Genomic DNA, 16,136 nt, shown 5'->3' on the forward strand with positions numbered 1-16,136 from the left:
TAAATGTAGTCATAAGTGAGCCATTATACTAAAGAGACGAAAAGTGAGTGGGCTTCTGTTAGAAATTAAAATCAATGTTTTATGGCATAATGTACCTTAAACATACCGTCAGTTTAAATGCTATTTTATTCTTTATTCTGGAAAAACCCGGAAGTTCTCAATACCAAGCTTTTATTCTGAAAATCCGTCATGACGACATCCGGGACTACTGCCCATTAGTATCATTAAAGTGGCTATTGACGCCGTTAACATGTATTACATATAAAGTTATGAAAGAGATAAGGAGGAGAAAAGGCATGTGGAAGTAAGCAATGAATGTAAAATGTCGAAATCCTCTGTTTAACGCGATATCGGACACAGACGAACGAGGGGGGAAGTCCCCTACGTCACTACAGCTCCCAGAGAGGAGGAGCGAACAGCGAGAAGCGGGAAAGACGAATGCTTGGAAGCTCTCTTCTGCACGGCCATCAGAGGGAGAGGAAGCTGCAGACTTTCTCTCCTGACTGAACAATATCCTGCTTGTAACATTACCGCGCTTTTTATTAATTAAAGTACCAATTTTGAACCTTCTCAGAGACTCCATTTAGTCTCCTTTTTAAGCTTCTTACATGGACGCGAGAATAACGAACACAGCATAACACTTCCATTAGCTGAAAAGGTGTAGAAAAATGTTCCCTCATGGACAAAATTAAGAATCTCTTATAATGACGCTGTTCTATTTTACCGTAGCAGGATACCTTCTACTGCTAATGCCATTAAGCTCTTTGTTCAAAGACCATTTGATAATACAGGGTAAGTAGTAAAGCATGGTGATTAAAACAGACTGCTGTGATTATCTGACATTTGACTCAAGTTCTCATCCTGACATTGGAAAAAACAGGTTTAAAATAACATTGTAATACTTGCTGCGCTTTAATCAAGTCTGGAAGTTCGAAGGCATAGCTGTGGTCTGGCCAGACGGCTGCAGAAACACAAGAAGGTGATATTTGAGACGGTGTGGTGAAAGCTGAGCTCCTCGCCCAAGAGATGATATTTCAGCAAAATGTCACAAGTTACTGCTCTGTGTGAAAATTACAAAAACTTGGGAGGGAAATGACATCTGATAAGATTTCCTCCAGACTCAGGACAGTTTGAGATGTAGCTGTGAGGTGATGTGAGATGGCACTGTGTTACAGAGAGGAACTAATCAACCCGACGGATGGAATGAGATGTAGGAGATAGTGGACAGCCTGATTTATTCAAATGAACTATGAATATTACTTTTCATGATTAACTTGTCTGTTTAATACAAAGCTGTGCTGGGGAGAGGACACAACGAGGGAATTTCATACAAAAAAACATTATATTTTGAAAGACACCAGTTTGATTTGAATTCACACTGCTGCGAGCCTTATATCATCCCTCTATGTGTAAAACATATAGTATTGTTGCACCCTTAGCACTGTTAGCATCACAAGCATATGGCATTCCAAGTCAGAGCCCATCATGGTTGTCTGTGACGTCATTGAGACGGGACATGTGATGTCATGTAATGAAAGTGAACAATAACATGTGTATCCTTCTTCACCGTGAGTCAGATCCGTTTCACATTTAAACAGTTACTCTTTTGTCAATGCTACACCCTCCCACCATGTGTCATGAAATCCGTTTTTTCCGTAATCCTGTTGACAGACTGACGAACAGACAAACGAAAAAACACGGCTAAACATGACTTTCTTGGCAGAGGCAACAATGACCTAAATGACTAAGTCAATGCAGAATAACCACCAACAATTCAACTGTTCAGACCATTTTATTCTCTTGTAGCTAATTTACTTTACATGTTATAGCTTACAGTCTTAGCTCATCAACTTCCAGACACAACAGGAAGCTCTTTTCAGCAATAAAGCTCTGAAAAACTTGCTGAATGTCAACTGTTTGGGTTTTGTTGAACACAGTTGAGTATTTAGCAGTTTAAGATCAAGATGTATCTCACAGGGAATGATGGAGACCAAAGCTAAATAAAAAACAAAGATCTACTAAAACTTCAAATGAAAGATGTTGCAGCTTGTTTTGGTACCCCCAAGTGGCCAAAAACATCCAACATGTTTTGTATTAATTTCATTTTTACCACAAGTGTTTTTGTGTAAGGATTCCATTAGTGAGTCTTTAAATTGTCCACCAGAAAGATGCACATTCCTAACATGTGTAGAGTTAACTTGTTACAGGTTCACAGTCAAATGTAGACATGCCGCTGTGACGACCCCTCCACACCACGTGGGGTGCTGTCTGGTTGTGTGTGTGTGTGTGTGTGTGTGTGTGTGTGTGTGTGTGTGTGTGTGTGTGTGTGTGTGTGTGTGTGTGTGTGTGTGTGTGTGATTGCAGGTCCCAGCTGCAATCTGTCTGATGAGGCGCACCCTATTATACATCCATGGGCGCACCTCCCGGGTGAGCTACGCTAAAAGGATATAGGAGGAGCAAGCCGGATACGTCGCTCTCACTCCTCTGGGCACTCTCTCTGCGCCAGCTTCAGGGACTTGTTGCTGGTGTCCATTTAGTGTTGTGTTCAAACTAATAAACTATATGTTCTTACCTCTCGTCTCGCCTCCCTGTTTTACGTTACAGCCCATGAGCCGGGTTGTAACACCGCTTTGAAAGGGTAGGAAAATATGTAAACAGGTGTCTTGAGTTTTAAAAGGGCTTTTTATAAGGTGGGAAATGCATTCCACGTGTTCAAGGCCTAAAGGACACATTTAGTATTGAGGTGAGAAGAGTTGAATATAAACCAAACCCTGTTGTTGTTGACAATAAAGAGCTCCGCAGGACACCTTAAATCAAAGCATTTCAATGCGTTATTAAGCCCCAAAACATCTCGTGAATTGCATCATCTTGTTTTGATAAAGAGGGGTTTACACACATCTACTTGCATCAGCTGAAGTGCTTACGCTAAAGGGGGCCACTGGTGTTGTGGATTATATAGAACAGCCTGTGTACTCACATATGGCAGGAGCCCACTCATATCAGTGGGTGACATCCCTCCGGGGCCCTTTAAGCTTCCCCAGGGAGGCGAGGGTTTGTCATCGGTGCAAACGGTTGGCTTGAGCTCACAGGGAGCATTTTAATTGTAGCTCGTGTCACGCTGAAATAATCAGGAAAGCCGAGGTTTCCGAAATGTTTGCCTGCCTGATCTTGTTACAGGCGCCATGTGTTATTTTACAGGTTTCCTACACACACTCATAACCTTGTTGCAGAGTAAAGGGATGAGCTGCCCTCTTTAGTGTGTAGCTGTTGCCACTGGAGGTGCTGTTGATTCAAAGAAAAAGACATATGCAGATTTAGTTTGAGGGGGAACTTGTTCTCTTCTGCACAGATCAGAGGAGTCAGATGAAAGTCATATTCCTGTGTGGATATCACGTTCTCTCCCGATTGAGAACAAGTATGAAACTTGATATTTTTGATGCATTTGCAAGTTTCTGAGATGAAAATGATCCACTTGTGTTGTCTCATTCTCCTGCTTTGGAAGGGTTAATCATATTTGATGTTCAGCTAATTTGAAGGCAATTTCTGAGGAATTGTCTGTTCAGTTGAAAAGAAAACTAATTGCACTGCATGGGATGCGCTCAACAGTGAAATACTGCTGTAGCGTTATTCCACACCTGAAAGGAAGTGTTTAGGAAATTCTAATTGTATTCAGCCGTCTGAAAAAACGATAAATCATTTGCCAACTAGCTAACTGTGAGACAGGTGAAATTGAACGTTCAAGCTGTGAGAGTAAACTTGATGTTTAATCTTATCATCCAACCAGAAAATACTAATCCTAGGGAGAAGTGTGAGCATGTTCATTACAACAAATTAATTAAGTGTAAGCCAAGTGGAGAACAGCCAGCGACAGCACTCACCACGAGTAACTTTAGCTCTTTTGTCGCTGCCCTATCAATAAAGCGGAGATAGTGAACGCAAATGCAACTCAAACCGCCTCTCCACGCTAAAGTGTGTGGTTAATTAACTTCTGTAGCAGGTTTGTTGAACAAAAACATAAAGAACAAGACATTGATCAAGGGAAAGGCTTGGAAGATAAAGTGCCAAGAGAGTCGGGCAAGCTGATTTGTCTTTAATTAAAAGTAAAAGGTTTATCCTTGCAGAAGGCAGTGGTAGTCTCAAAAGGCCATTCCAATTACTGAATGAGACAAAAGAAGGCGAGATCTTCTATTCCAGAAGTAGTCAGACTGAGAGAAAGGCGGTGTTGCTTGTTGGGTTCAAGGGGTCAAACAGATGTGAATGTGTTTGTATGTGTGTACTGACAGCTCTTGTACTTACACTACACGTGAATGTGTAAGTGCAGCGGCAGGAGGGAGAGGCATGACATGATTTTTCCAGAGGTGGGAAGTAGTGGAGTACAAATACTTTGTTACTGTACTTAAGTACATTACTTCTGTATCAGTACTTTACTCCACTACTTATTTTTCTGACGACTTTTGACTTGTACTTCTTACATGTTGAACACAAATACCTGTACTTTCTACTTCTTACATGTTGAACCCAAATACCTGTACTTTCTACTTCTTACATGTTGAACACAAATACCTGTACTTTCTACTTCTTACATGTTAAACACAAATACCTGTACTTTCTACTTCTTACATGTTGAACCCAAATACCTGTACTTTCTACTTCTTACATGTTGAACACAAATACCTGTACTTTCTACTTCTTACATGTTAAACACAAATACCTGTACTTTCTACTTCTTACATGTTGAACCCAAATACCTGTACTTTCTACTTCTTACATGTTGAACACAAATACCTGTACTTTCTACTTCTTACATGTTAAACACAAATACCTGTACTTTCTACTTCTTACATGTTGAACACAAATACCTGTACTTTCTACTTCTTACATGTTGAACACAAATACCTGTACTTTCTACTTCTTACATGTTAAACACAAATACCTGTACTTTCTACTTCTTACATGTTGAACACAAATACCTGTACTTTCTACTTCTTACATGTTGAACTCAAATACCTGTACTTTCTACTTCTTACATTTTGAACCCAAATACCAGTACTTTCTACTTCTTACATGTTGAACACAAATACCTGTACTTTCTACTTCTCACATGTTGAACACAAATACCTGTACTTTCTACTTCTTACATGTTGAACACAAATACCTGTACTTTCCACTTCTTACATTTTGAACCCAAATACTTGTACTTTCTACTTCTTCCATGTTGAACACAAATACCTGTACTTTCTACTTCTCACATGTTGAACACAAATACCTGTACTTTCTACTTCTTACATGTTGAACACAAATACCTGTACTTTCTACTTCTTACATGTTGAACACAAATACCTGTACTTTCTACTTCTTACATGTTGAACACAAATACCTGTACTTTCTACTTCTTACATGTTGAACACAAATACCTGTACTTTCTACTTCTTACATGTTGAACACAAATACCTGTACTTTCTACTTCTTACATGTTGAACACAAATACCTGTACTTTCTACTTCTCACATGTTGAACACAAATACCTGTACTTTCTACTTCTTACATGTTGAACACAAATACCTGTACTTTCTACTTCTTACATGTTGAACACAAATACCTGTACTTTCTACTTCTTACATGTTGAACTCAAATACCTGTACTTTCTACTTCTTACATGTTGAACACAAATACCTGTACTTTCTACTTCTCACATGTTGAACACAAATACCTGTACTTTCTACTTCTCACATGTTGAACACAAATACCTGTACTCTCTACTTCTCACATGTTGAACACAAATACCTGTACTTTCTACTTCACTCATTTCCCAAACAGCTGGTTCCTTTAGTCTGAATGTGTGTTTGGTGCGTGATCATTATTATTTAGAATCATTGCGTGCCTATTGGTTTGAACACGATCCGTGTATCCCTCACTTCCTGGTCTTCTCTAAAGAAGAGGGACCAATGGAAACGTTGTCATGTTGCCGTTGTTCAGCATGGAAACATTCATTAGCTAACAATGACATTATTGTTCTATTAATATAAAGGGAGGTCAGGTACTCTTTAAAACAGTTGTGGGTACTTTTTCACTTAATTACATTTCGAAGCCCATACTTCTTTACTTTGACTTGAGTAAAGAAGTTTAGTCAGTACTTCTAGTATTTTTAAACACAAGTATCTGTACTTCTACTTGAGTAAAGGTTGTGTGTACTTTTGCCATCTCTGGATTTTTCAATCTAAAGAAGTCTGTGTGTGTGCTGGAGAGAGAGGGGGGGTTTGTAAGAGGGCGTCTCTCTCATCGTCCCTCCCCAGCCCAGCCCCTTTACATGGAGGAGTATCCTGCAGCAGGTCCCAACACTGGAAACTCATTCAGTCCCCTTCTGAATGGAGTGTCTTTAACGTGAGAGTGGAGGACTTAACTTTCAGCACGAAAATATGAGAGCCATGCATTCGGTCCTGGTCGGTGCCTTTCTGACCCTGCTGCTCTGCCTCCCCAGCCCCGCTCTAGGAGGTAAGTGCCACTGCAAATCACTCTGTCAGTGTCCTGTTCCCCCCTTCTCCCTTTCTCCCCCTCTGTGAGAGATGCACGTTTCCCCAATGCATACATCAATGCTTGATACGCTGATGCCTCAAACTTAGTAAATTAACTTCAGAAACTTTCCCTATAACTTGCACCAGTTGAGCAGAAAGTTAGAGAAAACTCTACATGATGTTTTCTTTATTTGTATGTAGTGCTGTCCACTCTCATAGTCTTTGCACAGTAGTGAAACATTATTTTTTCTTGGAAGAAACTCAATGCATAAGGGGAAATATGTACCTAACCCTGGTCCAAGGTTTGAGACAACGTCTGTCGGTTTTTCATCCAAAGCATTTTTCTTTTTCTCCGCCTTTCAGACTTTGACCTTCTGCATGTGTCAGAGCTTTTACCTTGAGAATGTTTGCGTTGAATGCGTGTTGCCAACAGCCAGGAGGTAGAGAAGTCGAAACCCTCTGTGGATAGGAGGTGAGCCGAGGTCTCTGCGCCGGCAGCAATGAATGGCTCTTTCAGAGGGAAGTGCACAGTGGCAGGCAGAGCTGCTCCTTATCCACCCAGAGAGCGGAGATGAAAGTGAGAGCGAGAAAGGGGGCTAGTGAGGGAGGCAGTGTGTGTGTTGGAGAGGGGGATGCTGGGAGGCCAAGGCTCATACAATGGACACATAGTGCATGAGTGAATTCAGCCACAGATGTACCTTGCTCAGTATGACTTGATGCAGGAATTATGCTTCTTAATCTTCCCGACTGTGAGTACAGTTAGTGTTTGCGTGAGGTAAATCCAGTATGTGGATGGGAAGTTGAAACCAACAAACAGCTTTACCAACTCACCTCCGCGCAAAATTGTACATATGGCGAATTGGCAGCATCAGCCTTAGACTTAGAGCAGCTGTTGAGCTCATTGTCTTCCTCCAGCTGTCAGAACTTCAAACTCACACTGCAAATTCCACACCAATTAAGTCCAAGGCAAACCTCTCCATGAGGGTCTTATTGGCAGCTAAAGTATAGAAGTGTCTCTTGATCTGAACGGGGGAGTATCGCTTTTTTTCAGTGGCACAGAATCAAAGCTCAGCTGGAGAGCTGGATTCACATCGTCGGCACTGTGATCTGTTCACCACGACCACTGAAAGACTCATCTGCCCTTCTGTTTGCTCACTTATAGATAAACCCCACTGACTGCGTGACGGCGACACCCCCGCTCTAAATAAGTTGTTGTACCCCGTGCAAACAGTGTCGGCGGTCTCAGTGTGGTCGCATTGCTTTTGCTGATGACTCACAGAAACTTTTTTGCATATCGCAATATTTATGCAAATATACATACAATAGTTGGCATTATAGTTAGGTTGGTGAGATGGTGCAGCACATGTAGTTTCCAAATGTCCAAAATCAACTGTTCCTCCATTTCAAATAGCGGAATAAAACTGGAAAACCCAGGTACAATTTCTCCTCATCTCATTATGTGCTGGCACAAACCTCTCTGCCTGAGTGTGAACAGTAGACCCACTGACCATGGAGAACTAATTGCTAATGTTGACCAGATGTACCAAGTCTTTGATTCCATTTTGGCCCCCCTTTGGCTCGACAAAATGCCTGCCACCAGCTGTGTGGCGGACTCTTCCTCCAACTCTGTAGAAGGCTTACACAGGGATTCATTTAATTCATTTCCCCTGTGTTTACATCTTCAAATGTCACAGGCCATGCGCCACATGCTGTGTAGATGCCTGGGTGTTCAAGTCATTGACACCTTTCTTCTTACAGTCTGCAACCACGTGATGAGTCAAGCAATTATAATCAAATCATAAACACAGTAAGCCTTCACCTTTAATTACATTTTTTTCACACGTTTCTCTTGCAACCTAGCATGCTTTCACACTTTCATGTGTTGCCATAATACATAATGCCACAATACTTATTCAGTGCCTTCTTGGGTGCCCTACCAGTGGAGAAAACGTATTTCAGTGCTCTTTAGGGGGCCTTCCAGTGGAGAAAACATGATTTAGTCATCTCAATGATGCCTCTCCATTGGAGAAAACATGATCCTGTCACTCTGGGTCCCCTGCCAGTAGAGAAAGAAAGCTTGACTCAGTGCTTTCTATGATGCCCTTCCAGTGGAGAAAGCTTGATTTGGCCCCTTCTGATGCCCTCCTAGTTGGGAGAAGTTGATTCAGTGCTCTGTAAGGTGACCTTCCAGTACAGAAAACTTGATTCAGCCTATGTCTGCTTCTGAATAACAGCATACAAGAGCTTACCAAATCAATACTATACAGTTCTTAGCATAGAATAAGTGGAGGAAATATAAGAACACTAAGGTAAAAATGAAATGTTTCACCGACCTGCTTGTTTAACCTTCTGGTGATCATTGCCCTCAATTCACCATTGCATCTGTGATTGATTCGAACATATGTTGCCTATCAAATGTTTCAGTGAACACCATTTCCCCATATGATTGAAAAGGAACATGTTGCCATTAGAACCACATGTTCCTGTATTCAGCAGCAATGTGACAGGACTTCAAGGGATGCTCACTTTATCACAGTTGAATCTGAAATTGGACATGACATGTTCCTGTTCAGAGTCTTTAAAACTGCCTGCAGCTCTGCATCCCTTCAGCTGCCATCAAGGCTGCTATTTAACTGCCACTTTACCCAGGTTTGTAACAATTGGCAGGATACTTATTTCCAAACCATAAATTGCTCTCCAGGACATGCGTTTTGTTGGTTGGCATGGTAATTGAAGTTGTTTTCCTGTTTTGCTATTTGTTGTTTGCCCCCCAAAGTTTGCGGTTGTTATGTAAATCTGTTAGAAATGCTGTGTTCCTTGGGGAGCCGTGTCCGCCGCCACTCCCCTCTGTTGGTCAAACAGTGTGAAAAGTTAATGAGTTCTTTCTCGCCCCATTACCAAGCTTTCTACAAAGCCCCCTGTTTGTTGTTTTGTCTTGTCTTGTTCTCTGGAAATCCATCTATAAAATATGGATTTTCTCAAAAATACAAATATGACCCAACACATGAAGAGACAGGCAAACCACAGAAATGGAGAGAAAACAAAACACTTCCAACTTTTGGCAGAAATAGTTATGTATAAAGCTAACAGATAATGCTAAAAGGGTATTGACTGATTTATCTCAAACCTAATTGAAAAAAAAATTGTTAAAAAGTGTAAAATAAGTCAATAATATCTACTCCAAACATTGTCTAATGTGTTTTGTGTGTTGGTGAGTGTTTTAGACATGTCTTGCATTCTGAATTTTTATTAGCTTTTATTTTTAATGACTGATTTTAAATGCCATTTTCCTAATGTCTTTCGTTTTTTTTGTAAAGCACTTTGAATTACCTTGTGTTGAAAAGTGCTATATAAATAAACTTGCCTTGCCTTGAATGTGTTTGCATTTTCAATTGCAAGGCTTAACGATGGGATTTGTATCCCAAGACTGAATATGAGCCTGCTATCTCCCCTAGAGTATAATGTCGCCATGGTAACCAGAACAAATAAATATGAAATTTGCCTTGGCTTTGTGAAATGTCTGTACACAAGGCCTCCTTGTGCTCCTTGAGAGTTGGCAGGGAAAATGGTGTGACTACAAGTGTCTGCACAGAAGATTAATAAATTCCATATTTGCATTGGGAAATTGATGAGATTAGAGTTCAGCTGGTTGTGCTGGTCCCACAGACACTTGGTGACCCTCTCCTCACCTCTTAGTTTAAACACCACGCAATGTTAGGACAGAGGAGAAATGGGACATTTGGAGAAAATCCAAACAAGAAAATCCGAGTGTTTATACAAATGCAGAGCAGAATGTGCGGTACCTTGACTGCTTTCTGTCTTTGGAAATACCTAAAAAAGTGCCTAAAAATCCCACCAAAAAGTAGTCTCTCTAGAGTCATGAAACATTTCTCAGGAGAGAGTTTTAGATATTAAATTAAATCACTTAGGTGCAAGAACCTCCAACGCAGACCTTTATACAAAAAATGAATCTAATCAGCTGATTGAATGTCATACCTTTCATGGTCATAAAGGAGCAAGAAGAAGAACATCTGTATGATGGTATCAGTAAACTCTTTAGTGTTTTTTTGAAAGATCATAAACTTTGGTTGCTCGGCTTTAAAACAACTTCATTTACTTTAAAACGTGCAATGTCGTCATTCTTGTAGTCAGTAAGACATCTTGCTCATTGAGAGCCTCCTCCTGTTGGCGTCATGAAAATGAGGCTCTTACAACTTCTCCGAGCAAGGAAGACAATCAATATTGATAACACTTCTAATATGATATAACCTCCCTTACTTCTGCCTGCTCTCTATCCTGCCACTTTCAGAGAGAACGTTTCAGTGAGTCATGGGTTATTAACTGTTTTTTGGGGAATCTGGCCCCCGGCAAACATCATTGTGAGAATCTAAAGTTAGCTGTATGAGTCCTGCCTCACCCCGCTCCTTTCCTCTCTATAACTTCATCTTGTTACCACAGGTAGATGTGTTTATATCTGTCTGGTGGGCAGCATGTCTGCCCGGTGATTACATCGGCGTTCCAATAATGGAAATGCGAGAGGTTTGTAACAGCAATAACTCCCGTCGAGGTGTCCTTGAACAAGACATTATGCCATAGCTGCCCTTTCACAGCGAGCTGCTGTTAAGGTAAGCATGCCAGCTAAATGTAAAATGCTAAAGACGGCCTTTCTGACCATTTAATCACACAAGTACACTACAGCTAGTTAAAGGATCATTCTGGTTAATGTTAATGTGGGTCTTGTTCGTCATGTTAATATAACGACGTATTCACAGCAGTAACAGCGGAGATTTGAAACACAGAGCAATACCTATGGAAAGATCAAAACACGCCATAGGAAGTGATATGGTTGATCAACGTTAAACTTCTAAATCAGTCTTTGGTGGCTGTTTACAAGAGAATGGTTTTTAATATTACTAATCATCTTTCTCTACTTAATGCGTTCGGCTAACCTTAGGGCAAGGCTAGATGACCAACCAGGCAGCTGCCCCGCGGTCTTCAGACCCCCAGGATTCCCAAAGGATCCAGGTTCACTGTGTGGTTATTACTTTGTGGTAATGTGATAGTTTGTTAGTAATGCATGCACCCTGAAACCACAATACAATAACTTTTATATTATGTATCCTCAGAGGACTTTTTAAGGGGGACCAAAACGTTTTTAAAAAAAATGGTTTTAATGCCATTAGTATTTAGGTGAGATCAAACAAAAAATCCATTCGTCTTCAAGTAATGCATTTGTGTCCAAACCAACGTTGTTCAGATCAATCCACGTCCTGTAAAGAGCTAGGTGTTGGTGCGTGTGAGACGACTGGTCAGAAAAACGACAGCAGGCCGTTAGAGAGTTTAGCGTGGATGCTGCAATAGCATCAGTCAAATCCGAACTGGAGAAATTCTTAATAGAGAAAAGAGAAAAGTATGAAACTGACAGCTTTTCTTGATTTTGTTTGTATCTTCCAACTGGGGGTAATAGACAAATGGTTCATCAATCATATTGTTTGAAAGTGCCAGCCCTTTCCAAAACCAATTTCCAACAACAACAACTGGTTTAATAGTTATATTTACAAAACCTTCTGGTGCATCAGGTTGGGTCCCATCAGCACATCTTCAGCCCAAGGCCCCATAAATTGTTGGCCCTGCCCACGGGTTTCTTTAAAGCCAGTTCGATCTTAACAGTTTACTAGAAGAGTCCAATGTTGTAAACTACAAAAGTAAGTATTCACATTAAATCACAAGAATCGTTTAAAGCAGAGGATTTATTTGATGAAGCTTTCCAGTTTTTCTTCACAGGGCTACAGATGTGCCAGAAGAAAAAAACCTTCGAAATAAGAGAGAAACTCTGCCTTCCTTCTGAATGTGTGATTGGCGTTGCTTTCAAATTGACTGAGGATTGATTGATTCACATAACAGCACAGTTTCTTCTCATTGGGATGCAAGAACAGTCAACAAGAAATGACTTGTCCCTCTCCTTGAGGACTCAATAGTCCCCTGGCAGATGATCTCTCCCACATTGCTCTCTTTGAGGTTGCTGGCTGTCAGCGGCAGACTGCACGGATTATATTTGAGGGCCCTGATCTGCAGACGGCCCACACACAGACCTCATTTAGCCCTGGGTGTGTACACAAAAGAGTTTCTGTACATAAACACAGCCCCAGATTCTCTGCTTGGGTGGAGGGTCAAAGGCCATCTCATGGTGTGCTCCCATGTGGTTTTAACCCTTTGCACGTCAATCAGATAAGTAAGTGAAAGGGGGTTTCACAGCAATTTAGTGACGAATGATACACTGAAGTTTCAGGTCTGTAACGCCAATTTGGGGATTTAACATTGTGTTGTTGCCTTGACGCCGTGCAATCATAGGTAATTTTAAGGACACGGTATTATACAGCAGCAGAAGCATGGGTTAGAATTGCATGGAAATTGAAGAAAATAGTCAACATTTACATAAGAGGACTGCAAAGTAAAAAAAAGTTAAATGTCTTGGAAAGTGGCATTCTGACATAAAGTACATATTAACACTTTGAGTTTTACAATAACAGGTCTTGGGAAAGCCAGGTTTTATTAATGTTTTTTTTGTGTTGGACCCATTTAACAGAATACAAAAATGTAACGGATGTATTTACCAGATTTTACAAAGAGTGGACATGTTAGAGAAATATTTATGCTTGTAATACTTCTCACTATGATATTTGCTTACCATTTTTATATTCCAACAGTACCATGCATATTTGTAGCAGGAATGATTTAGCAATCTTCATCAGTATAGTTTAGCCTGTTAACATTTGTTAAAAAGCACTTGATCTAAAGTACAGCTGAAGTTTGAATCCAACAGTGGACAAAACAAAAGTGATTGGAATGAAAAGTCCTATTACATTATATGCTTTTGGCCAAAAGCTTGACATACTCGGAAATCTGGAAAGTTTATTAGATTTGGCTCATGATGTTTTTGAGGATAGTGGCTCTTTGTAGCAGGCAACATGATATGGATTAGATGAGATTAATGTCAATTACTTAATAACATAATAAAAGTTAAAAATGTTAAAATAATAATAAAACAAACAGACAGTGGTGCATAGGATCGAAGACCAGATGCATCTAAGGATACCTGCAGGACGACAATGGGGCAGAGATCTGAAGGAACGTGAATCTGACCCGAGTCAAACGGGTTTAAATTCTTCCCCCACTGCAGCAACTAAACTCTGCCTGTTTATTTTCGATAAGAGCTGTTGGGGAGTTTAGTGCCCAAAATGAAAACTCTAGAGAAAATTCTCATCATCACAAAACTGCCAAGTTTTCAATAAACAGGAATTATGCATGACCAGATGTCTCGATATGAATGTCCTCTATGGCTTTTTTCTTTTTACATTTTTTTGGGAGAATCTGGTTTATCATCTTCTGTATGAAAAGAGAGAAATGTGCTATTCTAGCTGCCATTGTTGCTCTTATCCATTGTAAGTAAATTAAAAGTAAAAAACAAAACGTCTTCTCACCCTAGGGCTGTTATGGAATTAACTTACCCCTTAAGATCATCTTTCAAGATCTCCTCTTCCTGTTTATCATGAGTGTTTTCCTGGTATTATCACTAGATGTTGTTATCGTACATCATCATATGATATAAGCTAATGCCTAAATCAGATTGAGGAACAATGCTTGCTTTGTTGAACGCTCTGCATCGCATGTAGCTCACATGCTCTGATCAGTGGAATCAAACCAATGTGGCCAATGCGGTAACAAAAGGCTGATCAGGCACTGGAAAAGCAGCATGCATCATGGGAAATGTTTCCAGTGTTGGGCTGACTCATCTGAGACATGTTAGGAAAAGCCTGAGCTTTCCACTCAGACATCTGGAGAGGGCTTGGTCAGTTAGCAGTGAGCCAAACCTGGAAGCTTTCATCAAATTGTCCCGCCGCTTCTCTTGCCTAATATAGACAAAACAACTGCGGTGAAAGACTGCCTGGCTGCCGCAATTACTGCGAGACCGATTTGTTATCAGATGTGTTTTATGTTTGTTCTCTCAGCAACCCTCAGACTCCTGAGGAAGTCTGTTTAGAAATTACCATAAGCCACCCACAGCAGGGACTCCAATACATAAAATGAAAGAAGAGCCAAAATGGAAAACATCTTTAATATTAATGTTCTATATTACATTTTACATGTGTTGGGTTATGTTCTACATACACTGAACAAAAATATAAACGCAACACTTTTGTTTTTGCTCCGATTTTTCATGAGATGAACTCAAAGATCTAAAACATTTTCTATATACACAAAATAACCATTTCTCTCAAATATTGTTCACAAATCTGAAAAAATCTGTGATAGTGAGCACTTCTCCTTTGCCGAGATAATCCATCCCACCTCACAGGTGTGGCATATCAAGATGCTGATTAGACAGCATGATTATTGCACAGGTGTGCCTTAGGCTGGCCACAATAAAAGGCCACTCTGAAACGTGCATTTTTGCTTTATTGGGGGGGTCTGGGGGGGTCCGAAAACCAGTCAGTATCTGGTGTTAGGGGTAGGGGTAGGGTTAGGGTTAGGGGTAGGGGTAGGGGTAGGGTTAGGGTAATATTGTGAATCGAGTGGGTGGTGGTGGGGTTATGGTATGGGCAGGTGTATGTTATGGACGACGAACACAGGCCACTCGATTCACAACATTACCCTAACCCTAACCCTACCCCTAACCCTACCCCTACCCCTAACCCTAATACTACCCCTCACACCAGATACTGACTGGTTTTCGGACCCCCCCAGACCCCCCCAATAAAGCAAAAATGCACGTTTCAGAGTAGCCTTTTATTGTGGCCAGCCTAAGGCACACCTGTGCAATAATCATGCTGTCTAATCAGCATCTTGATATGCCACACCTGTGAGGTGGGATGGATTATCTCGGCAAAGGAGAAGTGCTCACTATCACAGATTTTTTCAGATTTGTGAACAATATTTGACAGAAATGGTTATTTTGTGTTTATAGAAAATGTTTTAGATCTTTGAGTTCATCTCATGAAAAATGGGAGCAAAAACAAAAGTGTTGCGTTTATATTTTTGTTCAGTCTAGCACTTATCCAGCAGGGACATAAGCACACGTAAACATGACTCACTTTTTTTAAATATAGAGAAATCCACTGTGAGTGCAGGGACTCCCTCCAGCTCAGACGGTGTATGACTCATGAGCACAAGGCCGCTGTGTTGAATCATGGGACATCTGACTCCAAACTATTCGTTTATTTCTGTAGTTCGAAAACGACTTTTCTCCAAGACTAGGCGAATGAGTTTTAATCTCCTAGATAAACCTTTCTACTTGCATTTAGTCAGACATGTTGACACTCTAACCAAGTTGAGCTGGCAAACACTTAAAACATGATGAATAACTTTGACCTGCATAATTGTACTGTCATTTTCTCTCCCAATCAAAACAGAAACAAGAAACCGTCTTGTGGCATCCGTTGCCGTGATAACAATCAGATTTTCCTGAAGCTGAATAATCAGTTAAATCATCCTGTTAAAATGTACATGTTATCAAATGTGGTTGATAGAAATATGCCTTATAACGCAATAAAAAGTCAATTAAACTAGATCGCTAATGCATGCGCAAAGGACCTTCCACTATATGATTACGGATATTGAAAATCA

At 40.5% G+C, this 16,136-nt stretch overlaps 1 protein-coding gene across 1 annotated transcript in view; it reads left to right on the forward strand.

The window, feature by feature from the left end:
- The first annotated feature begins 6,416 nt into the window (after positions 1-6,416).
- cspg4 (chondroitin sulfate proteoglycan 4) overlaps positions 6,417-16,136 on the forward strand; it is a 113,462-nt gene continuing 103,742 nt past the window's right edge. The window contains exon 1 of the mRNA XM_034084496.1: positions 6,417-6,492. Within this exon, the coding sequence (XP_033940387.1) occupies positions 6,417-6,492 (76 nt within the window). The remainder of the gene's footprint in view (positions 6,493-16,136) is intronic.

This window comes from Pseudochaenichthys georgianus, chromosome 6 (genome assembly GCF_902827115.2).
Source record: "Pseudochaenichthys georgianus chromosome 6, fPseGeo1.2, whole genome shotgun sequence".
NCBI classification, from domain to species: domain Eukaryota; kingdom Metazoa; phylum Chordata; class Actinopteri; order Perciformes; family Channichthyidae; genus Pseudochaenichthys; species Pseudochaenichthys georgianus.